This window comes from Chiroxiphia lanceolata, chromosome 5, assembly GCF_009829145.1.
Source record: "Chiroxiphia lanceolata isolate bChiLan1 chromosome 5, bChiLan1.pri, whole genome shotgun sequence".
NCBI classification, from domain to species: Eukaryota; Metazoa; Chordata; class Aves; order Passeriformes; family Pipridae; genus Chiroxiphia; species Chiroxiphia lanceolata.
This window is the reverse complement of record NC_045641.1, coordinates 4,403,602-4,428,811: the sequence shown is the minus strand read 5'-3', so window position 1 is coordinate 4,428,811 and position 25,210 is coordinate 4,403,602. Positions and strand designations below refer to the sequence as shown.

Sequence of the window (25,210 nt, the reverse complement as noted above, 5' to 3'; positions counted from 1 at the left end):
TGTGGTTATTTTAAAAAAATATAAATCATTATTATTATTATTATTTAAAATGAAGAAATAACAAGAGGCAGCAAGCACAGGCAGAAATTCATCCTAGGAAGCTTAAAAATAAGGTCACCATGGCACAGGTAGGATTTATACCTCCTCTTTCTTTGTTTTAATCATGGAAAACGATACATATTCTTAAGGCATCAGGGCTCTCAACATTATCACAAAATGTAATAGTAATTATTATTAGCTATGGAAAAGTATCTGGGCTTTCTCAGCTGGCCTAGTTTCAGCACGTACTGTTTTGCTTCAAATGCAATCAACAAATTCTAAGAAGTTGATTTATTATTGCAAAATGTATGTTCCCTTGCATTAAAGCACAAGAAATAAAGCATGACCATCATGTTTTGCAACTAATTTATTTTTTTCTCCTTTTTTAATCTGTCTTACAAGTTTACCATGACATTTTAGTGACAACAGTGCTAAACTAACTCAAAAAACAAAAAGAGACTAATTAAAAATAGGCAGACAGCAAACATCATGATACATTGGCATAAAATTATCCCTTCAGTGTCCTTTGTAAAAATACTGCTAAACCCCAACATTTTCCATGGCAATGCTGAGTCAGATTGTTTTATAATATACAGAATTATATATGCAGATCCTCACAGTGCAAGCATTTGGTTAGTGCTTGCACTCCATATTTAAGCAAGAACATTTTCTGCCTTCTTGGAACAAAACTTGTACCACTGAACTGAACTTCTGACCGACGGAAATTACACATCTTGGAAACTTATTTGCCTTCCTCCCTTTCCCACAACTTCAGGAATCACTCCAAGCTCTTTCAGCATTTCTTACGACTGAGTACATGTGAAGGAAACGGCTCCTCTCAGGCTGGAAGGACCTTTTGCTCTTATGGATTCTCTGGCAAAGATAATTAAGGCATTGCTTGGGCTGCTGGGCAGAGTCTGAATACTCTGAACCACCACCAGTTCCAGAGTAAGTGGAAATAAGAAGCTGGTTACATGTGCAGAACTAAAGGACTTTTGGGAAGGAGGGCAGCAACACCTACTGGCCACGGTGCAGACTGAACACTGCTTTGGTTTGGTTTTTAAATTAACAAGATATAATAAAAGCGTTTTCTTAGTAAAGTCATGGCTACATTACTACTAAAATATATCAGCACTAGTAATTTCTGAATCCTTTCAATAAATTAATATTTACAACATGTGCTGAGCTCCAGGCTTCAATACCAAATGGGACATAACAAGTCTTCTTGACAATTCCTTTAAGTGATTGCACGATTTACTTTACACACCTTAATGTGCACAGCCTTCCTTCATTGCTAATTATTGCCTACTCAAAGCAACTCAAATGTTATGGACTGCACAATATGAGCAGCAGCATGGTTTTCTTCCTACTCTATGAAGTATTGCAAAGTGTTTAAACAGCTGCTGTAATTCTTATTTTTCAAATGCATTCCTTCAACCTGCAAAAGTAAGTTTTTCTTCAAAATTTTACTTGGAATAACATAAAATAAAACATAAACAACAGAGTTTCTTGATTCGTCTCACTCCTTTCAAAAACAAACAGTAGGGCACAAAATACAAATGGCATTTTCAGAAAACACTTAATTCAAAATTAAAATGTCCTCAACTGTGAGTATTTTAAATCTTCTACAACAAATCTGCATTTAGCAGTTGTATTTAATGCTTGCTTTACATTTTCATTTAAAAAAATATTGTATTCCTTTTTTGAAGTTGTGTCTATAGGTCCTCTGATACACTAGCCTTAGGCATCAGAAGTTTTCCTGGTTCTCATCCAACTTTGGAAATAATATCTTCTTGCTTCAGGTGTTAAAAGGATTCATACATTATTTATAAGGACTGCTAAAATCTAACTCCTGGATCTAACTTGCAAGAGAAAGAGTATAAAAAGTTACATACACCAAAAAAAAAAAGGCATAACTGTCCCCATTTCAATTTTTAGCCTCTCTTTGTGTGTAGTGTATTGCCAGGCTGAGTGTGGAACACTCATCTCTCCCTCCCCATGTTCAGATATTTCTCTGTAGCTGCTTTGAGCCTTCCTAGATTTGACTTTTCTTGCATATTTGAGAGTATGAAAAGAAAAACAACAACCCCAACTGGAACACTGCTGGGCAACTTGTTACATTTCAAAGAAGCCGGATTTCTCTGACAGAATGGTGTTTGTTTATATCCCAAAAAATCAGGCTAAAGAAAGAAGCCAGAACAGGGTGCTAAAATCCCTATTCACTTCCCAATGTCTTCTTCCTTTGTACTCCTCTCTTATAAATGTTGTCTACATATATGATATTTATATTTTGTTTGCCTCTTCCTGGTTTAAGAGAGTTCATCATTAGATTTTAAAACAGTCCACTGAACAAACTTCACATGGGGGAGCCTTTAGGATCTCCTTCACAATTTAAGGAAACATTTATGTTTTGAACAGCAGTTCCATTTCCCGGGTTGTATTAAGGCAAGAGACACTGAAAGACTATTGACCTATAAAACATAGCTAAAGGAAACAGAAAAGTAAGGTTCTACAGAGCCTCAGAAATACTCACCAGCATGAGTAAGTCCTCACATTGTAACTGGAATGAGTAAATTTGTTCACTAAACCCACTGTACCTGACAGCCTTTATGCCTCAGATACCTGTTCCTGACTACAATTCCACTTAGTCTAACACAGCAACTGCATCCATCCAGATGAAGAGGATGCTTGAAAGCCTGAACACACACTTTCTACAGCTCAATAAATCCCTGGAATGCTGCCCCATGCAATCCCTGTAGCAGCACAGCAGTGGATTTCCTTACCCAATAAGGTGTTGTCACTTATGTTCATCTTTACTTCGGGCAGAGTTTTTACACCTATTTCAATGTGCAGACTTTGAGACCTTAGTTCTTAAAAAAGAATAATATGCATAAGAGAGCATGATATCCATTCTGTCCCTACAAAATTATAAATTAAATACCTTAAGCAGATTGGACCTGTTCTTTACACTCTTTTGGAAAACATATTATATTCTTTTGGAATTTTTTTCTATGAAATCCACAACCTTACATATATTTATTTCCATACAAAGTACAGTTGCGTGCTGTTCACTGTTCAAAGGGGAAGTTAGACTAGGTCATGTTTCTTAAAGCTTTATCTTATAAGCAATCAAGTGTCATGTAGCTGAAAAATAGAGAAAACCTTTTTGCTTTTTCCACTGCCACAGTTAAAATTCTCAGGCAAATTGCAGCTCAGACCTTATGTATAGTTGGTTTCACTGTTTCCTCAAGCCTTGCTTCCGTGGGTAAAGAAAGAGAAGGAGCAGTTGGAACAGTGATGATGAAACCCTAATCAATGTTAGCAAAGAGAATTAAGAGCAAGTACCGTGCTTCCAAACAACTCCTACTTCCGTATTCAAAGATGAATTTAACGGGAAAATGAGGTTTTCCCCGTTTGTTTGGTTTGGGGTTTTTTGGTGAAATTTGTTCCAAGGAAGAACAAATAGCTGTCAGGAGCAGAGAATGCAGAGAAGGCTGCATTCCTTCTTCTACCTTTACCAAATCACAGAAGCTCTTGCAGTTTGTGTGAGAGGGAGGCTGACACAGAAAAGGTAAAGCAAAGCATTCATTTCTACTGTCACCTGAAAAAATTCAAATGCATTATAGAAACGGGTATTAACACGGTGAGTTTTTGACACGAGGTAATCCTGAAGGAAAGTAAAAGAGTGGAACACGAACTTGCCACAGCACTGCCACCTGCTCTGCAACCGCGCGTGTGAAACACCCCGTGGGTCCCTCCCGGGCCACTGCTTGAGGATGCACAGAACTATGTAAACACAGGGCCCAAAACTTAAAGCAAAGGATTAATTTCGCACCTTCTTGAGAGGAGACAATGGGTGGCAGGTAATCAGGGATGTACTCCTTCCTCTCCTCTGCGTCCTTGCTCCCCGGCTGGGGAAACTGCAGGACATTGTTCTTGCTGACGGGAAACGAAGGGATTTGATGTGCAAAAGTGACAGGTTCGATGTTGTGGATGTAATCTTCCAGCTCGTGCAGGTTAACCCCCATAAGCTTGAAGGCATCACCTACGTCATCCAAAATTGGATCCGTGCGGCCATCTGGAAGGAAAAAAAACCAGCAGAAGAACAACGTTTTTGCCAAAATTCAGATTAAAAAAATTGATCTGCGCTTAGAGGTTACAGTCCCATGGCTCAGCATCAGTAAGGGACATAAATTACTGCCCAAGAGTTCTACCAGGTTTACTTTCAGAAGTGTTTGGTTTTGACCCATATGACTTTGTTTCAAATCATACCACTAAAGAACTCCACCTCAGGGAGCAAATCAAGCGAAAATGAGGGAGTAGCAACAGGCAGCTTTACTTGGCAACAGCCAATTAACATCGTGCAATACCACTTAGAACAGTTTTCAATTTCTTAATGTAAATTCAAATTAACAAAACAATCCCTTAATATGCAGAAAATGCCCCTTTATCAGTATGTAACAGATCAAATGTCATTTTTCAACCTACAAAACAAAAAATCTCATTTTGTTGAACTGACTAGTTTACAAAGGGAAAAAAAAAAAGGTGTCGTGTATCTCTTGATAAGAAGAATACTTCATATAGTATCTTTCCACCAGATGAAATCTACAGGCTTCTTAAGACTATGAGCCATTTCACCTATTTGTTAGATATATCTCCTGGATAAAAGAGGTATATTAAGTACTGGTCTGATGAGGAAACAATATTTTATAGCAAACTTTAGGGATTAAGTTCCTGGGGTGCAACTTAAGTTTGACTCTACAGGAAAAAAATTCTTCTTTTCCTTACAAAACACACAGCAAAGCCTTAGTTGCCAGGTAGTTGGGATCTTTATTTCATATGATCTCCAAGTCCCCCAGTTTCCCTGACCTGAGAGAGGAAAATCCCTCTGAAGGCCTCCGGAGGGAGAACTGGACACCTTTTGCTTTGGCAGCCAAGGCACTGCTTCAAGTCTCATCCTAACTTTACACAGTAACAACAACGCACACACACAAAAAAAAGAGATGCCTTAAACCCCAAACATGATTTTTAATTCCATAAAATGATAGTGAATGATTACAATTCTGCAGAGTTGGCTTATGAAGATATTACACCCCTACATGATGATAAGCTGCGATTTACTTTAAAAAGTAATTATGGCAAAGCAGCCCGTGCCTATTGAAGGAACACAATGGCTATTGTGGAGCCCCAGCTTTGGAGAACGGGGGGGGATGCTCTTTTGTTTCTGCTTTAACCTAATCTCTTCTTGGTTTATCTTGAAGCTGAGCAGGCTGGTTCTCACATCACTGGATGAATTCAAACTCCCGGCCAACTCCCGCCTGCAGGTACATTTAGAGAATAAGAATTTCGTTCTAGAATTTCCCTTCTTAGTCTCGCAGTGAAGATAAGGATAATACTCAGATTATGGGCTTGATTCTCAGCTCTCCAACACTGGCCTCCTGTGTGACTCTGGGCAAGTTGCTTGTGTTTTAATTCTTTCCACAGCTAAAAGGAAGATCAGAGCAAGTTATCCCTGTCTGTATTTAGAATGTGAACTCTGCATGACCAGAACCATCTCGGAGTTGGTGTTTGTGTAATATTTGTTACAAGTGCAACACCAGTTTCCTCTGCACTCCAGGGACAGAGAAATGTGGAGACTTGCATACTAATAATTACAGGAGGATATCACCCCTCCAGAGGAGTTATTAGGCAAACAGAAGACTGCTTTATCCTTTAAAAATTAAATTTATATAGTTGACACAGAGAAAAAATTTAATGCTCTTCAGGCTACGAAGATCCCTGCAAACTTACTGAACCATTTTAAAGGTGTCAAGACTCAACAGATACAAGTTTGACAAACAGGTAAAAAGAAAAACTTGGGGAAAACCTTTTCAAAGGTTTTTTCCCAGATCTGCACGTGATCTTCTTAACCTCCAGAAAAGGGTACTGACGTGACTAGCAACTGATAAATGCTATAAAGGACTTCTTCCTACAAGTGCTTTTTAAGAACACATGGCAGAGAAGCAACTACTAAGTGTAGCTGAAGTATGGAAATATTTCACAACCGTATCAAGAAACAATTACATGTGTTAGAAAGGGGGTTCAAAAGGTAACAAAAAAAAAAACAAAAACGGAAAAGATTCAGTTTCGCCACAGCTTTGACATTTGGCTCCAAAGAGACAATGCCAAGTCATAAGACTGATTAAAAGCTAAAAAAAAAAAATGTTTAAACCTGCAACTGTCAGAGGGATGAAAAGATGGAGTAATTAACCCTTCTTTTCAAGACAGAGTGTCCTCGGTGATAAAACTGTTTGAAAAAAGTTTCAGGTCTGTATCCATACCTGTATTTAAAAATCAAACTTAATTTAAAATCAATTGGAAATATACACAGCACAAAAATGCATTAAATGTAATGCCAGGTGATTCATCAAATAAAGGCTTTACACTTTTATTTGAACAGTTTAGCATTCCTCTTCTCTCTCCAGTTTAATTTAAAAAAAAAAAAATCACTACAATAGCAGAAGCCAGACACATGAAAGGGAATGCTGACAAACATGTAACACACTTTCTCCTGGTGTTTCATCCAGTCTTGGGCTTTTTTCTGAAGGTAAATGGTGCCCAAAAAATACTTTAATCTGTGCATACTGAACTTATCTCAATATTCTTCAAATATCAGTTTAAAAATTCAGATGCTGAAGCCTCCCAATGAAATAATTAATCCAGTGTCACACAGCAAGTCAGTGTCAGATCACAAACAGCCTCGGAGCTTTGGTTTCCAGTCTCTTGCTGTTCCTTAGACCACAAGACTTTAAACACTATCTGTTGTTCAGAACTGGGAAGAGGTGGAAGGACACAGGAATAGCTCATCAAGCCAGTTACAACTCTCTTCCTTCCCCTGCAAACAGGGAACTAAGAAAACACCTCTCTCACAAGTTTTCAAGCTGCTCTATCTCCCTGAATGGGAACTGTGCTCCATAATTGGTAGAGCTGTGGCAACAGCAGAGCTAAATTAAGACCATTTGGTCTCAAAACAGCTCACCAGAGAGCTGTAGGAACACCCCTGCAGCTCCCATACTGTCAGCTTTCCTGAGCACAAGAATGAACTCTGGGTGAGAAAAGGGATCCCAAAGAAGCCCAGTACCACTTCCAGTACCAGGCAGAGCTGAGTATTTGGGTGGAAAGTCATGCAGCCCTCAACCCTGCTCACCATCACCTGCAGATGAACCTACCTGCCCACAAGGAAAAACAAATCAAACACAACAAGGATGGTGCACTAAACTCCCCTTCAGGTGAGGTTTTGGGTTCTGGGGAAAAGAAAATTTTCGAAGCTACTAAAATTTAGTTATTTTTGCAGAAGTCAGGAGAATTCCTCCACCAAACAAGCTGGCCAGTGCTTACAACATCCAAAGGCAATGTGAGGGGGTGTAGGAACTATCTTTGTTTCCTCAAATTCATTCAGTCTCAGGAACAGCTGATTTCCTTTTGTCAAACTCACTCCCATCACCTCCTCCTTCCTGGCCCAAAGTTCATATGAATCAGTGAAAATTTAACGAGCGAGTAAGCACAGAGCAGAAGAGCTTTTTAGTTTCATGCCAGGTTTCTCAAAGGAGAAGCAACTACAGTTCTGTAACAAATATAGTGAGAAAAATTAATGAGTCAACACCCATGCAATGTGTAAACGGGTTATAAATAGCTCAGCGTTCCCCCTCATGGCTGCTATAAAAGAGATTTTCAAAAATTTTATTTTAACCAGTAAATTATTAGGTAGAGCTCCTTGGCATTTTAATTACAGGCTCTATCACAGATTCCTTGTGCTCCAGCACATCACACAACCCTGCCACACATTAACTACACGTGTATCTACACCCAGCAGTCACTCCAGGATAACTGTTTCAGGGAGGCCACACACTGCTTCCATCCAGCATCCACAAAAACAGCCAGGAGCATACACAGTGGGTTATTTAATAAGTATAGATGTCTTACTTGAGTGCACTTAAGTGGGAAAAACAGTCCTATTAATGTAGTTACCAGTCAGGCAAAAGCATCTTCTTGTTATTGCTGCTCAGAGCCTGCTCCTTCTCCCAGTAACCTCATAAATGTCAAGCAAAAAAACATGTTCACCCTCTTTATCAGTGGCCAGCAAGAAGTTAATTAGTTTAAAAACATCAACATTTAAGGCTATTAGGACATAAAGAAGTACAGTTGTTATAACAAATGTTATGGGCCTGAGAGAGATACTCGTTACAAAGTCATTCAGCACCAGCAGAGGGAATCAGCTCTTTTAAACTGATCATCAAAATCTCTTTGACAGAGATTGTTACTGTAGAGTGGTAAGAGTGAAATGACTAAAAAAAAAAAAAAAAAAAGAACAGAAATGAAAAAAAGATATGAGGTAAATTTGACATTTAATTAGAAAGAAATAAAAATTTGGCCAATGCCAGGTCAATTCTCTCCCTTGTGGTAATTCCTAATGAAAATATTGGTCTGCTGTTTGCATTCTCCCAAGAAATTTGCTATAATTAAGTAAAGTTTTCCTTTACAGGAGGCTGTGCAGTGACACTGGAGCAGGTTTGGAGCCAGTTCTATCTTGGCAAAACATTTTGCAAGGTCTGTAATTTTTCCCTCTAGTTATAATGTTGTGCTCACCAGATCAGAACCTGTCTTTAAACAGAAATGCATGGTTGTATTATTAATATTAATTTCAATATAGTAACATTACCTATATTATGTATATATGTCTACATAATTAGTATGTAGTCCTGCAAGGACCAGGAAGTTGGACTCAATGATCCTTATGGGTCCCTTCCAACACGAGATATTCTGTGATTCTATTACATAAAAATGATCTTCAAAAAAGTAGTCAAGCAATAAGAAACCAAAGACCAACTTCCAAACTTTATTTCCTCACTGTCAGCAAATTTCAGCAGAAAATACAAAAATAAAACCACAGTATATCCAAACACAGGCTCAAGACTGAAAGCTGAAAGAAAGAGTATTGGAAAACCCACTTCTAGATCCAAAAAAGTTAATTATCTAGTTTTAGCAGCAGATAATCTAAATCTGTGCTGCTTAAATATGCCCAGGTGCCCCCAGTGAAGCGAAGTAGCTTCTATCTGGCTGGTTTTTAGAGCAATGTAATAGAAAAATCAGGTTTTGGGGGCATAAACCATGACTGCCCTCCTCATCACCCCCATGAACTGCACTCAAATAAACGCACTGGGAACCGAACTCCCTCACTGGATGTGTTAAGAGGTAAAACACAACATGTTCTGCATGTCCATAACCCCCCACCCCACTGCCAAGCTGCATCAGCTAAATTCAGAGCAAACAAAGTAGACACTGGTCTGTCTTCACTGGACAGCTCCCCAGCATAAAAAACCCCAACATACACAAGAAAATCCAGAGGAGATAACCCACAGCACCAGCTCTGCCACCACCTCAATCAAACCACGTGGAATTTAAGTGCAAAACCAAGTGGCACATGACAGGGAACTTTTCCCTTTTCACCTCTGCTTAAAAAAAACCCCAACGATAACAATTTGAACTCTTAGAAACCACACTACGATACTTTGTTTTGTAACCCAATACCTTAATTACAAACTCCAACACTGGTTTTCAGATATTTTACTTAAATTTTAGGATAAAAAAACATGTGTGAAGCCTACAGTATATTGAATAGGCTTTCTCTTACAAGCTTTCCACAAATTTGAGCAGCATAATACTGTGTAGTTTAAGAGGAAAACCCTGATTTTCTCGCTGTAAGTTCACCCTCTCCTCCACCCCCCACAGAGTATTCAGAAGCATTTCACGGCATCAAACACATCTCAAAACCCACTTTGCAAATCCTTTTGCCTCCCTTTTGCAGCCACAGAAGCTCCCATCAGCCACAGCTGCTGCAAATGCAAAGAAACAACAGCAGAAAAGTAATGAAAATCTTGAATGCAGCTCTCCTAATGGGATGTAACAGCTGGAACAAAGATCTAACACAGCTGGGAGAGCCATCATTTTCTTCTGCAAGTGAGAAAACACGTGAGCAGCGATGACACGCTCCTCAGAGCGATACCACAGAGCCTCAGCTACGTCAGAGTAAATCCATTCAGTTTGGAACACAAAGATTATGTCCCTCAGCTGACAACCCTGCTAACTCAAACCCCACTGGTTTGACTCCGAGATAACACACTGACAATAAAGATGCTACAATTGGAATTTAATTAATTCTACTTATGCAAAACCGTGGCAAAATTCAACTCATTCATCCAGAGCTGGGTTTGTGCGGTAACTTATTTTAGGAGCAAAAGGAAACAATTCTGAAAAAAGCAGAGAGATGTCAACTGAGTATTAAGATGTCTTTTTACAAACCTTTTTAAAGAAAGAAATACAGGGATCATTTTAAGAGAGGTAATACAAAAAATACCACATCACTGGCATGACAACAGCATATTCCCCTTCTCCTCCAAAAAAAAACCCCGACAAAAATACAACAACCAAAAGACTGTAATACTTGTCATACTTTTCTCCATTCATAAAGGGGAAAAAAATGCCTTTCCCCACTTTCAGTAAGCAAACACGAAGCAAGAGAGGGATAACCGAGCTCTATGCACTTCCAATCCTTAAGCACCAAAAGGAAAAAGTGACATTTTCACCATCTCTTCATCTTTCCCTCCCAATCTTAGAAACACTGCAGCACCTGTGGCAGAGGCAGCTGAGCTCAGGGGCAACACTGCCCAACAACTCATCTCTTCCACAAGCATCTTCCTCAACATCTGTACTAACCCTATCAAAGGACAGCTCTGACCAAGCCTAGGTGAGCTCCTTTTTCACCCCATAACTCAGTTCTCCCAAACCCTCTCTGTTGCCTCCTTTAATCACTTTACAGAGCATTTCTGTTTGGATTGAGATACGAACTACAGAGGTGCAGCAGCTACATTTGTGCTGCTGGGGGACACAGGTCAATATTGCACAGTACCATTTCCAGACTAACGTGCTCTCAAATTTGGGGAAAGCTTGTACAAGGAAACCTATTCAACCTAGAATTGAAATCCAAACAGTTTGCAGCACTGTTACTAAGTCCCCCCTAAGCTTGGTTACACTGGCAGTGCCAGACTTGATCTCAATTATTCCTGAAATGCGGACGCAGAGGCAGGAGCAGGTACCAGTACACTCAGCTCATCACTTTGCTTTTCCAGGGATCCCTGGAGCAGCAAGAACTTATGCTCCAGAGAAGGAACCTGACCACAGGCAGCAGCACCTTCAGGCCATGGCTGCTCCTCTCCTGACCAAGTTTGGCTCCACACACTTTCCAAACTCACTCTTGCACAGAAACATGCCTGTGATACTCCTCTCACCCACAGTTGTGACACCTCCTTAGCACGACTCCCACAGCTGGGACAGAAGTGCTGGCAAACTTTCCCACTGGTGCATTCCAGGGCTGCCATATCCTTGTTACCTCTCCCATAACCTCCAGCTGCCCCCAGCACATTCTCAGAACTGGTGGTGGCCATGGTAGCCCCAAATCTACCATCAGTGAGTCATCTTCTCCTCAGCCAGCACTTGAGGTGAGCAATCAATTATCTATCCCAGCTCCAATTCCTGATTTCTCTAAACATCTTTCCCACTGCCAGACCCAACTGCAGCAGCTCCAAACTCTGCCCCAGAGGCTCTCCAGGACTTCTCCCTTCACCCATGACACGTGGAGCAGCAGCAGCCCACAACCCCACAGCACCCCAGGATGCCAAAGGAAGGGGGAACACGTCCCTCTGGGCACAGGAGACACAAGCAGCCCTGTCCCTCCATATGCCCACTTCTCCAGGGCAGCCTTGTTCATCCAGTCCCTCCACTACAGGGATCCTCCTTCACCTCCCCCTCAGTACTTACAGATCCAGCAGGAGCACTGGCAGCTCCATCTCTGCAAACACATCACTGCCATGTTACACCCTCCCTGCCCCACATGTAGGGTAACAAAGGTCTCCACACACACAGACCAGTGACCCTCCAACCCCACCGACAGCCTCAGCCTTGCTCTGCATTCCCCACAACATTCCCTCTGTTCAGACCTGGTAACGACCCTGACAGCCTCCCTCTCCCCACAGACTGCTTCCTCCCCAACCCCTCCCTGACCCATCAGCACCCTCTTCCTGGCATTCCCACACCCAGCAGATCCCTACCACCCTCTCATTCCCACTGGCAGCATTACTGACCCAACAAGCAACCGGACATCCCATCCTCCCCCAGCCCATGTTCTGCAGGTACCAGCAGGACATCCAGCCCCTCAATACCTCCACTGCTCTGCAAAGACACATAAAACCCCAGTGGACACACAACTGCGCTCTGTTGCACTCCCAGACCCAGCAGTGGTACTCACTGCCCCTTTCCCATCCCATCCACAAACACTCCTGCATGACTCAGCCAGCAGTCCTCACACCAACTCCCAGACTTCTCTTCTTTCTCTACTCCCACTTGGTGTAAACTCATCCCTTCCATGCTTCCACCCCAAATCCACTGAAGCCCTGGGCATCCTGCCCCCCACCATCCCTTCCAGCTCCTTCCCTACCACCTCAATGGCAGCATTGGCTAAATCCAGTCCCCCACATACCCAGGCAAACCTCTTCCACTACACCCACCTAAGGGCATTCACACCTCATGCCACGTGCACTAAATGATCCCCAGCCCCATCCCTCCCCCTCTGTACACACATACTCCACACCTCCCACATGCAGCCCTGTCACGCTCCCACATCCTGTGCACTACACCTCTATTTCCCCCAAAAACACCTCAGTGCATCCCTGCCTTCCCACATTCCCCATACACAAGTTCCCAGAGCCACAGTACCATCGTTTCCCCCCTGTACAGGCACATCCCCAGCCTCAGGTATCTGCCCATGCTGCCCACTTCCATACACGTGCATTCCTGACATCAGGCACCACAGCTCCGTGCCATCCCTGACCCTACACAGCACAGTACCTGTGCATCCCCAGCCCTACACCTTCACACCTCCCCTTGCACAGGTGCACCTCCAGCCCCACAAACTCCCTCCTTTCACACATATTCCCAACCTAGAGCACTCCAGCCCCAGCAATAGGGCTTTCCAGCCACATCTCTCCCTCTCCATGCACTAGGGAGTCCAAACCCTGTGCCCTCCAGCCTCAGCACTTCCCTTTGTGCCAGAACCATGAACCCTACACAGGTCCCCATCTGCAGTGGGCCTCTGTAGCCTCCTCAGCTTTGCCCCTAGGGCACAGACCCTGACCCAAAGATGAGCCAGGACAACACAGCAGTAGCACCATATCCTCCCATGCACATATCCTACATAGCAAAGGGACTGGTTGCCCCTTCTTCCCTCTAGATCCAGAACACTACAGCCCCAACAGTAGGGACAACAACCCTATCTCCCCCTCCCATACACTGCACCCCAACACCCTGCATGCTGCAGCCAGAGAGAGAGGGGTAGCAGCCTCATGTCCCAACAGCCCAGACCCACTGCCACTGACCTTTGTTTCCTCCAACTCCAGCCCCACAATCCTTGCCCACGCCCAGACCCACTGCTCCACAGTCCTCACTGGCAGCAAGGACCCCATGCAGCAGCACTACCCCATGGCTTTCCCCCCATCCTCTCAGTCCTCTGCACTGTTCCACAGCCCAGAGCCCCTTCATCTTCCCCCCAGCCCTCAGCACTGACCCACAGGCTAATCTACCCCATAACCACATCTCATACCTGCTGATCCACAGCCCCCCTTCCCTACACAGCCCCACAGCCTGATCCCTGCACTATCCCTGCAGACGGATCTCCCCCAGGCCCACTCCTCTCTGTCACAGACCACTTCCCCTGGTCTCTCCCTGCAGACCTGCCCAAATCCCAGCTCCCCATGCCCTCCTGAACTCCCAACAGCCCCCACCTCCCTGACCTTCCCCTGCCAAGCAACCCCAGCCCCTGGCACTGTCTGACACCCCACAGCCGCCTTCTCACACCTCCCCACTGATACCCCACGGCCTTCCCCCACAGACCCCCTCCCCACAGGCCCCAGGGCTGCCCAAAACCACCTCCCCGTGCCCTCCTGTCCTGCCCAAATCCCACCACTCCACATCCTCCTGTCCTGCCCAAATCCCACCTTCCTGTGTCCTCCTGCCCTGCCCAAATCCCACCACCCCACACCCTCCTGTCCTGCCCAAATCCCACCACACCACATGGTCCTGTCCTGCCTAAATCCCACCTCTCCGTGTCCTCCTGCCCTGCCCATAGCCCACATCCCTGTGCTCGCCTACCCTGCCCAAACCCACCACCCCACACCCTCCTGTCCTGCCCAAATCCCACCTTCCCGTGCCGTCCTGTCCTGTCCCCCAGCATTGCTCAAATCCCACCTTCCCGTGCCCTCCTGTCCTGGCTAATTCCCACCATCTCACATTCTCCTGTCCTGCCCAAACCCACCTTCTCATACTCTCCTGCCCTGTCCCCCAGCCCTCTGCGCTGCCCCAGTCTCACCTCCCGGTGCCCTCCTGCCCTGTCCCCCAGCACCGCCCTAATCCCATCTCCCCGAGCCCCCCTGCCCTGCCCCAATCCCAAATCCCCCCGTGCTCCTGTCCTGTCCCGCAGCCCCAGCGCTGCTCCCTTGGCGGGATGGCCGGGGCTGGCAGGAGCTCACGGAGCCCACTCAGTCCGGACTCCGCTCAAGCAGGGCCACCCCCAGTGTCCTCCCAGGGCCGTGTCCGGCCGCATCCCCCCTCCCTACCCATCCCCTGCCCCGTCCCGCACTCACAGAGCTCGCAGTAGCGGTGGCAGCCCCGGCCCAGCCCCTGCAGGTACCGCTGCAGCACGTCGGTGAGGAGGTCGCAGGCCGAGACCTGCACCGAGTCCCAGCCGAGGGCCTGGCAGATCTGCGCCACCGACACCCGCAGCAGCCAGCGGGAGTAGGTCTCGCACATCCCGCCGGGGCCGGGGGCCGCGGGAGCTCCTCACGCACCGCCCGCCATCGCGGCCGCCGCCGCCATCTTGGCGCCCGCCAGGCAGCGCCGCTCCAGCGCCGAGCGCATCGAGCGGGGCGGGGCCGCGGCCGGGAAACGCCTCCAAGGAATCCCGAAAATCGGCGCTGAGGGGGCGAGCTGGTGGCGGGATAATGTGAATGTGTGAGTATATAAATATCTCAATAGCTCTAAATTTAATCTTCCCTAAGGGAACTTACAGGAAAGATGGGACAAGTTTACAAGAGCACGTAGTGACAGGGCAAGGGGGAATGGCTTCAAACCGAGAGTAGGTTTAGATTGGGTATTAGGAAAAAAGTCTTTACTGTGACGGTGGGGAGGCCCTGGCACAGGTTGCCCAGGGAGGTTGTGGATGCCTCATCCCTGGAAGTGTTCAAGGCCAGGTTGGACGGGGCTTGGAGCAACGTGGGATAGTAGAAGATGTCCCTGCCCATGGCAGGGGGTTGGAACTGGATGAGCTTTAAAGGTCCCTTCCAACCCAAACCATTCTTTGATTCTATGATATCTATAATTAATCTAAAGTGAATATAAACATAAAAATATATTTATCATAAATATATGTGAATACAAATATATAATAAATATAATATAATATATATGAATATAAATATCTCCATATCTCCTAAATATCTGAGGGTCAGGTGTCAAGAGGTCGGTGCCAGACTCTTCTCAGTGGCGCCCAGGAGGAGCAACAGCCATGAGCCAAAACACAAGAAATTCCACCAGAACATAAGGAAGGATTTCCATATATTGAGAGTGGCAGAGCATCAGAACAGGCTGCTCAGGGAGATCGTGGAGTCTCCCTCTCTGGAGACATTCCAAACCCACCCGGACGTGTTCCTGTGTCACCTGCTCCAGGTGACCCTGCCTTGACAGGGGCAGTTGGACTGGATGATCTCCAGAGGTCCCTCCCAACCCTAAGGATTCTGGTGAAAACCTTTAATTAAATAACTGGACAGCAGGTCGAGGGAGGTGATTCTCCTCCTCTACTTTGCCCTCTGACCCCACCTGCAGTCCTGCATCCAGTTCTGGGATCCTCAGCACTGGAAGGACACGGACCTGTTGGACTCGGTCCAGAGGAGGCCACAAAGATGCCTTGAGGGCTGGAGCACCTCTGCTACAGAAACAGGCCAGGAGAGCTAGGACTGTTGAGCCTGGAGAAGGAAGGGCTCCAGAGAGACTTGAAAGGGGTTTGCAAGGTCACCTGTATGCAGACAGGTATGTAAGAACTACATTTAAGGCCAAGAGTGCCTGGGCAGTAGAAACATCAGGTTTGGGAACAGATGTGACCAAATTGGCAGCAATGAGGAAAAGGTGTTTCTGGGTGAGTTATTTAATTGGGATAAAACAAAAAAAAAATAAGATGAGAAAGGATGAATCTATGGTGGCAAAAAGGATCCAGAAACAAAAGTAACAGTAACTGAGTGGTGTGGGAGGTGCAATGAGGAGCAGCAGAGCTGTTTCTAATGGTGATTGTCTAGATACAAATAGCACAAGTGCTCAACTGTAACTCAGTAATCAATGTGTAACTAATCAGTGTGCAGGACAAAATTGTAAATAATAGCAGTGCAGTATTAGAAGTAGATTTGTTCACAAATTAACTCTCATTTATTAGACCATTAGTAGCGTGTTGATCAGTCAGGGGAGAGCCTGGTCTGTTGTGTCAGTCACATCTCACATCTGCAGCCAAAAGAGCAGGAGCTGGACCAGGAACAAACGCCTGAAGCTCATGGTTTGGTCAACAGTTCCATGTCCTGACAGGCATCAGTTGACTGGTGTCCCTTAAGGATCCATCCTGGGACCAGTACCAGCCTCTCTGGGCAACCTGTGCCAGTGCATCACCACTCTCACAGTCAAGAATTTCTCCCCAGTATAAAATTTAGCTCTGCCCTCTGTCAATTTAAAGCCATTTCCCCTTGTCCAAAGTCCCTCTCCAGCCCTCTTGGAGCCCCCTCAGGTACTGGAAGGGGCTCTAAGGTCTCCTCAGAGCCTTTTCTTCTCCAGGTTGAACAACCTCAAGTCTCTCAGTCTGTCTCCAGAGCAGAGGTGCTCCAATCTTCTGAGATATATATTTCTATACACACACTGACCATGAATATACAGTGTGCATTCCAAGTAACCCCTGAAATGATTCACCTAATCAGATCAGTTCATTTTAGAAAATTACCATCTAGAAATAGCAGGAACACAGCATTAAATGAGAGAGATCTGTTCCAACTGTGCAATGCAGAGGTTATTCCAGTCTCCTCCTTCAGCCCACACTACAATGACAAACATTGGAGACAGGAAATCTCTTCCACTCTTCCAAAGGAACAGCCAGTTACACGTTCTGCATGCCAGATACATTACAAGATGTAGAGCACAACCTTCTAAAACTGAAATCTCAGAGCACACCGAAGTCCAGCCCAGATATTCAGACACCAAGAGCATTTGCTCCACAGACAACCAAGAGGATCTGTTTCATGGAGTTCGTTTATTGTAAGAATTTACAGATTTCTGGAGCTTTACCACTTCTTCACAAGTTAACAAAGCAGTCTTGTTAACACAGACACAGGCAGGTTAAACCACAGGCTCAGAAGAGCTCCTCCTCACCTGTAAGGAAAATTGAAGCAAATTAAAACCCTTTCATTTATTTATTCATGTATTTAAAACTGTTAATCTCCTCCAATTTGAATACTTCAACTCATTAATATGCCTTAACTCCCTCCCAAACTGTTTAACAAATATATTTTTCCTTCCATTTTAAATTTTGAATATAATATGTTCATTTTGCTACATAAACCTCTTTAGGAACATCTTACATATGGATATTTTTAAGTCATTGCATAAGGTCAGGGCACTACACAAAAATTCAAACAGTAATTGCAAATGAGTCGAACAATCCAGAAAAAAAACCCCACAGAAAATTATATCCAATGTGGGTGCATGCTACTATGGACATATTTTCCTTAAAATTAGTGAAAATGAAGAACTCTTTATCCAGACAGATTCAAACTAGAAATGTGCAGTTTCTCAGCTCTTCAAGAAGAAAAGTTTCTGACCAACACCACTGAACTCCGACTCCCTCACTTGACTTCAGATTTTCTGTGTTAATTCTTAATTTTAAGACACAACCCAGTTTCCATGTCATAACTTTACCTCTTGGATTTGGCTGAACCGCTTTTTCCGATTAATCCCTGGTTACGGTGTTACGAGAAAAAACAGAACAGGCAGGTTAGGAAGCAACTCATGCAAATTCAGGCAAAACTATGCACGGCTTTATGACCACAAAATGTATTGTGAGGAGCACAATACAGCATGTAACTGCTACATGATACATATTCCAGACATTCTGCAAACACACAGGATATTGACACAGGTATTTCCATACGGAGCACCAACTTTTAACTGTTGCAGTAACACACATCAGCTACATGCAGTTACAAACCGTGGTTTAAACCCACCGGTTTGTAACCCATAGCACACACCCCCACAAAATTTCAGTTTCAGGGAAATAAGCAAAACATTGAACTTCAAGTAAAATACACATTTGGAAGCAAAAGACTCCAGAAATTCCCTCCTCCTTCCAAACCCACCCCCCAAACTCTCAGCTTCTGAACACTTGATTTATCCAAAAGTATTTCAGTTGCTCTCCCCCACCCAACACTACTGGGCCGTTTGAGCAGGCAAAGTAGGAAACATTCAGGTAGAAGTGAGGAGGGGGGAAATCCACTGAAAGTCAAAAAGGAGGAAAAATCCCACCCTGTCCAGACAAGGATGTGTGTTGAGGCTGAAGATCTATTTCACCAGCTTTTTAACTCTACCTGTTCAGAAAAAACACTGCCAAACTTCGCTCTTGTTAGTAGAACTGCGCAAGCTGAAAAGCTTGGGAGCCATGCCATGGAATGCCTTCCCTTTGGTTTCAGGACCTACTTGCCCTACAACCCTCCCTATTTTCTGGCACACAAGAACCACATGACTGCAGGAGCTCCAATTTCACATCCACACAGGTACTCACAGAGCAGCAGCACCAGAGATGATCTCAATAAGCTCCTTGGTGATGACGGCTTGACGGGTGCGGTTGAACGTCAAGGTCAGTTTGTCAATCATCTCGGCTAGAAAAAATTAGGATTGGAATTTAAACACATAATAGGTATTCAAACACAGATAAAGAGAAGCTGTATGAACAGAATATCAAATAGTCTTGTAAACCCTTGCAAATGATCAAGGGGCTTAGTGCACTTGACATTTTTCCCCTACAGGTAACACTACCTGTAGACAGTCTAGTAACCTGAGAACTTGGCTTGAGGCACCAGAGTCAAACATCTGCAGAACAGCTGGCAGACTTGTAAATACCAGGGTATGACATAGCTCATTGTAACGTAACATAAACATGCATCATTTGCTTTGAAATTAGATTTCACAGTCAATTAACTCCATTGGTATTTCTTTCAAGTTACTGTTGTTCTGCAAAAGGAGACAGATTTTTCTCAATTATTTTTTTTTCCAATTATTTTTAAGCACAGAAGTAATCACCTCTTTCTCTCAAGCTAAGGCAGTCAGCAGAGAGCCATACCTACAGTTCCAGGTAGCCCAATGGCACATCACATCAGCTTCACTCAGCCACCAGTACCCTGCCAAGGAATACTTGTATATTCTCAATTTGCTGCATGACAGGTGGTAAAGTATTTAACCATTGTTTCCACTTCCTCACCCTTAAATAGGTGTAGTACAAATTACATTGCCTCACAAGTAGTTACAGGTTTATAAAAATTCAGGAAATCCTCAGAGCAGCCACATGAGAGGAGCACAAAGAATATCTGGCCATTACAAGATTAGTTTAGTATTTTATGTTCCTATTAAATGCTCTGCTATTTCACTTCCAGTTACCTAGGCTTGTTTCTCATGCAATTGACAGCAATCCCTCTTTCCAGGGACTAAATACAGTTCACGCATTCAGAAAAGAATCCCAGTCGAACTGGCTCAAAAAACCAAGACTCAAAATAGAATTAAGAATTATCACTTTGAAAGCAAAGAATTACACAAAGGGAGGGCAGTACTTTCCTGCTGCACTACTGAAGTCCTGGGAAACCCAGGGAGTGACTTACAGGCATTCTTGCTGGCGTTGTCCATCGCGGTCATCCTGGCGCTCTGCTCGCTGGTGGTGGATTCCTTCAGGGAGTAGTAGAGGATGTTTGCTAGTGTGAATTCCTGGTAGTTCCTCAGCACATCAGCATCAATGTCATCATAGATACTTAGGCTTTCTGCAAATGATGAAAGAGCAGACTCAGAGAAATCCAAGCTACTTCCAGCAAAATAACACACTGCCATGGGGAAGACTACGAGGCTGGGCTGTTTCAATACTTAGGGCAGCACAGAGGGATTTTCTCCACATATTATGTGTATTTTCACAATCTCTCTGGTATTTATAATTTTGCTAAGTATTTTATGTGTTTTAATTCTATTTAACATTAGGAAGGTCAGATTCTGGCCAGGATAAAATACATTATTGCCGTATGATGTTCAATCTTCCCACACAATGCTGCAGAAACATTCTGGGGTATTTTTACTGAGTGAGGCAAAATCACTCCATACTTAGGTTGTTCAGTGTTGAAAATATTGGAACTGACAGAGTTTGCTGAGACAGAATTTCAAAGCAGAATTCATATGACCTTTCTTTTTAACCTCCCTGTCCTGCAGCACCTTGGTAAGTCAGCCTTGGACTGATCTTGGCCAAGATAAAACCATCTGTTAAAAATATGATACATGCACCAAAATAAGGTGTTTTAATACCATATTCCCCCATGTTCAGAGCACTCTTTCTGTGATTAAACACTGCACATAACTGGTGGTTTCTAGTTCCCTACTTACCAGAACCAGCAACAGTTTCAAAGGAGAAGATTGGTTTTTCATCGGTCTTGTAGGAGATGACAGACCTGCCCAAAAACAGCATAGCTGGCTTCAGTTCAACTAACTCTAAATTGAGTGCTTAAAATCAAACAGGAATAGACAACTTCTGGTCTTCCAATGCCACAAAATTCTGTGATAATCCTCATGAAGAGATCTTGGGTGCCACACGGATATAATGACACGCTGACTGTAAATATAACAGCACCCACTACACAGGTCAAAAGGGAGTTCCAACTACAGCTATTAGAAAAAAAAAGGAAACCAACAGTTCATCACACACAACAAAATCCAAGAAGTGAAGATGACAAGTCACAGTCAGTTTTCATATCACTTCACAGGGCCAACGTGCTGTTTGAAGCTTTCAACCCACTATTTTTCCAGTGCAGTTTCAGGACAATCTCACCTGAAGCGATTGTAGATGACAGAGCCTTCATCGAACTCATACCCAGAGTTCAACAGCTCTAAAGCAATGACTGAAGCATCTCCAAAGCTTGGAGGTCTCCGTCCCACTTCTTTGAATGTCAGCAGGAAATAGTTGGCATGTGTCCTGCAACAACAACAGACCTGTGTTAGAACAGATGTGGATGCTCTGAAGTACAACAGGGCAGCAAGTCTGACTTACTACTGTAAATTAGGAATGTTCAGAACTAAATATTTCACTGAATTAGTGTCTGAGAGACATTTTGCCATTTTTCAGTTAAATTATGATAGCTTTTTAAAACACACACTTGTAACAGTGCCAGTTGCCAGACATTTATTTCAAAAATATAACAGTGCTGTGCAGCAGTTTCACAAATATCCAGATGATCTAAACCCCTTTTAGGATATTTGCAGATTTCTTTTAAAAGAACTTGAATTTAGTACACATCCCATAAATGCAATTTCCTGCCAATGCCAACACAGTTTTCTAAGCAGTCTTGAAACTTCTACCACAGAAAAAAATCAAACCCCCAGAATAAACCCTTCTATGGTTTCAGTTTTTACCTCTGAAGCAGGCCTCTGATCTTGTCACCTACTCCAACCACCATAACTTCTTTCCCAGCATTTGAGAGGTTGGTAATCTCATTTTTCAAGGTTTTAGCAATGGATGTATGGATAGCACCACACAGGCCTCGGTCAGAGGACACACCAATAAGGAGGTGCTTCTTCTTGTCCTCAGGTGCCTTTATTTCTGCTTTCTCATAAAGAGCTAGAAAAAAACAAAAAAAAGGATGGTCAAGTTTTTCAAGGGTGCCAAGAAGCAAATAAATCTCAAAAAACACCTCTGCATTATTCTAGCCAAAACCAGCTCTAAAGGGGCTGCAAATCTTAGATAGATAAATTTTACCTCCCTCACAATCATCCAAATTTGCACATGATCAGACCAGAGGTGAGCAAGAAACAACTCAAAGCCAGCCCCTTCTCTGACCAGATGTCACACAATCAATGTCATCACACAGTGAAGTTCACAGTTCTGCCCCAGAACCAAGTGCAGCACAAGAGTTCACAAGAGGGTGTGGCAGTAGCTGTAGGTGCTACAGAGATTTGACACAATTCCATTAACAGACAGATTCAGTCTGGAAGTTCTGAGCTGTGGTGCTTTTATGACTCATAAAAACAACCATGCCACCACACAAAGTTAAAAAAGCAATCGGAAATCATGATGAATTTCAGATTAGAACTCTTAAAATTGAACCACTTGCCATAAACTACTTTTATGGAATACTAAAGGTGGCCTAGAGATGCAAATTCTTTTGGAAATGAACTACTGGAAGGTTAAAAAGTCTCAGCATTTTATCACCACCATGAAAACCTCTTTTTCTGCTCCCACATCCCACAGTGCAAGAGCTTTCTCTCACCCAGAGCTCCTGTTCCATAGACCCTTGCAGGCTTCAGCTCCCTCTCAGCTCGTGCATATTTGGCTGCAGAAACCATCTTCATGGACTTGGTGATTTTCTGGATGTTCTTGATGGACTTCAAACGCCTGGTGACTACAAAGTTAAGAGTGGAAGGTCACGGGCTGTTCTGGGCATAATGACTCAAAAACAAACAATAAAATGCCAGCAACAGCCATCCAAAAATATTTCACCATGTTCCTCAAAGAAGAAAAAATAAATAAACAAACAGTGCACAAACAAACCTCACCAAAGCCCTCAGTATTTGCAGTGAGAAAGCAGCAAGAGGAGGAATGTGGCTAACACAAATTCATCTTTATAATACAGATTTTTTTTCCTCTAGATACAGCATTTATTTAATATTTAGCCCAGCATAAAGTCTATTTACTATCTCTTTGCTTCCACATCTACCTGTTTCACAAATACATCATTTGAGGTACATTGTCATCTTTCCCCGATGACAAGGGGAAGGAACAAACAAAAAGCAGACCCCGTAGTATGAAGACACAGAGTTAATTTCCTTCCCTGTTTAGGCTGTGGCAAAATAAGATTCATAAAAACACTGATGTAAAAAGAAAACAAAACAGGTTATCCTACAGACAATCACAGTTCCAAGGCAATATCCCTGTATAAGAATCTGTGAGCAATGGCTTACAGAAGCCATTATCAAACTAAACCATTCAGCTAATCTTTTTTCCCCAAATGCTGCATAAAAGCACGAGGAAATAAGCATAAAAGAAACTAAATTAATTCTCAGAGGTGAGAAAAAAATCCAGTTTAGCACATATGATAAAATTATTTTTAAAATATGTTTCAGTAAAACTATGAAACGACATCTAAATTAGTGCCAAAAACACCTTAAGCAATGCCTTTTCTGAAGGACACTTGTTCAGCAGAAGGAGGGCTGGAGGCCACATACCAATGTTACGGTGTATCACAGTCAATTTACCCAAGAGAAGCTAATCAAAATTGTATTTTAACATATGATCTTCCTGCAACACTTTCCCTCTCTGAAAAGCAAACAAAACCTGTACTTACTGTCTTTTAGCGTTGCCATATTCCTGACTTGGCCCCTAAAAAGGAATGCAGGAGAAATTAGGGTAATTCACTAGTTCTCCTGCAAACCAACACCTGTCAAGGGCAGGTCCCTTTCACAGAGCTGTAAAGTCAAGATATTCTGTCTCTTAAAAAGCATCTGTGGCTGGGACAAGCCATTCTGACCTGTGGTTTGTATGCACACCTTCCTCCTTCCCCCATCTATACAATTTCACAGAATCACAGAATCAATTAGGTTGGAAAAGACCTCCAAGATCATCAAGCCCAACCTGTGACTGAACAACATCAGGTCAAATAGATCACGGCACTGAATGCCACGTCCAGTCTTTCCTTAAACACCTCCAGGGATGCAGAGTCCACCACCTCCCTGGGCACTCAATTCCAAGGTTTAATCACCCTTTCTGTGAAGCAATTCCTCCAAATGTCCAAACTGAGCCTCCCCTGGTGCAGGTTAAGACTATGTCCTCTCATCCTGTCACTTGTTCCTTGGGAGAAGAGACCAACCCCCACCTGGCTGCACCCTCCTGTCAGGGAGTTGTAAAGAGTGATAAGGTCACCCCTGAGACTCCTTTATCCAGGTTAAGCAGCCCCAGTTCCCTCGGCTGCTCCTCATCCGACGTGTGCTCCAGACCCTTCCCCAGCTCCATTGCCTTCCTCTGGACTCGCTCCAGCACCTCAATGTCCTTCCTGAACTGAGGGGCCCCGAACTGGACGCAGCCCTCAAGGTGTGGCCTCACTTGTGGCCAGCACAGGAGGAGATTTAATTAATTAATTATCCATCGCCTTGGGTAATGACAGGAGGCAAACGGGGGCATCGGAAGGGCAAATTAAAAAAAAAAAAAAAAAAAAAAAAAGCTTCCAATAGCGAAACTAGTTTTTCAAAACGACTAAAACGAAGCGGAGGAGGCTGCACCATTCCTTGAGCAGAGCTGGGTTTCCTGCTGTGCACAGACCCGTCCTTTAACTCTTGCCTGTCCCAACTACCCACCCCCACCGAGCTCCCCCTCGTCCCCCACCCACGGCGGATGGTCCCTCCATCCCTGAATCTCATCCTCCATCCCTGAACTCATCTCCCGGTCCCAGCTCTGCCACCCCCACCCAGAGCCCACAGCCCCTCACGGGCTGCCCAGGGCCGCGACCCCGCCGTCCCGGGGCGCCCCACAGCCAAGAGGGCCGTCACCCCCTCACCCCTCAGAGCCTCCCCGACCAGCGGGACGAGCCCCCCCGTGCCCACCGCGCCCGAACCAGCCCGTCCCGGTACCATTGTGGCTGGAACAGCACGACCGCGGCGCCCCGGGCGAACATGGCGGCGCCTCCACCACAGCCCCGCTGAAGGTCAGCGCGCCCGCACCGCGCCTGCGCCGCCCCGCCGCGATCCGCTTCCAGGGCACCGCCGCCAT

At 44.2% G+C, this 25,210-nt stretch overlaps 2 protein-coding genes across 3 annotated transcripts in view; both read right to left on the bottom strand.

Moving 5' to 3' along the window:
- The window catches only part of TAF3 (TATA-box binding protein associated factor 3), a 117,678-nt gene extending 102,635 nt beyond the window's left edge, over window positions 1–15,043 (bottom strand). The window contains exons 1-2 of the mRNA XM_032688356.1: window positions 14,769–15,043; window positions 3,875–4,117 (exon numbers count right to left, since the gene is read on the bottom strand). Coding sequence (XP_032544247.1) covers window positions 3,875–4,117; window positions 14,769–14,934 — 409 coding nt within the window. The 5' untranslated portion in view covers window positions 14,935–15,043. The remainder of the gene's footprint in view (window positions 1–3,874; window positions 4,118–14,768) is intronic.
- A 2,402-nt stretch (window positions 15,044–17,445) lies between these two features.
- ATP5F1C (ATP synthase F1 subunit gamma) lies at window positions 17,446–25,189 on the bottom strand. 2 transcript variants are annotated; one of them, XM_032687400.1, is made up of 10 exons: window positions 25,072–25,189; window positions 23,793–23,827; window positions 22,719–22,850; window positions 21,865–22,069; window positions 21,284–21,427; window positions 20,842–20,906; window positions 20,079–20,234; window positions 18,989–19,085; window positions 18,130–18,167; window positions 17,446–17,583 (listed from the first exon to the last, which is right to left on the bottom strand). In XM_032687400.1, exons 1-9 carry the CDS (start codon window positions 25,113–25,115, stop codon window positions 18,161–18,163), a joined length of 885 nt encoding a protein of 294 aa, XP_032543291.1. In that variant the 5' UTR covers window positions 25,116–25,189; the 3' UTR covers window positions 17,446–17,583; window positions 18,130–18,160. The 2 variants fall into 2 exon arrangements, with proteins under 2 accessions (XP_032543291.1, XP_032543292.1); XM_032687401.1 differs by lacking the exon at window positions 18,130–18,167.
- Between the last annotated feature and the right edge of the window lie 21 nt (window positions 25,190–25,210).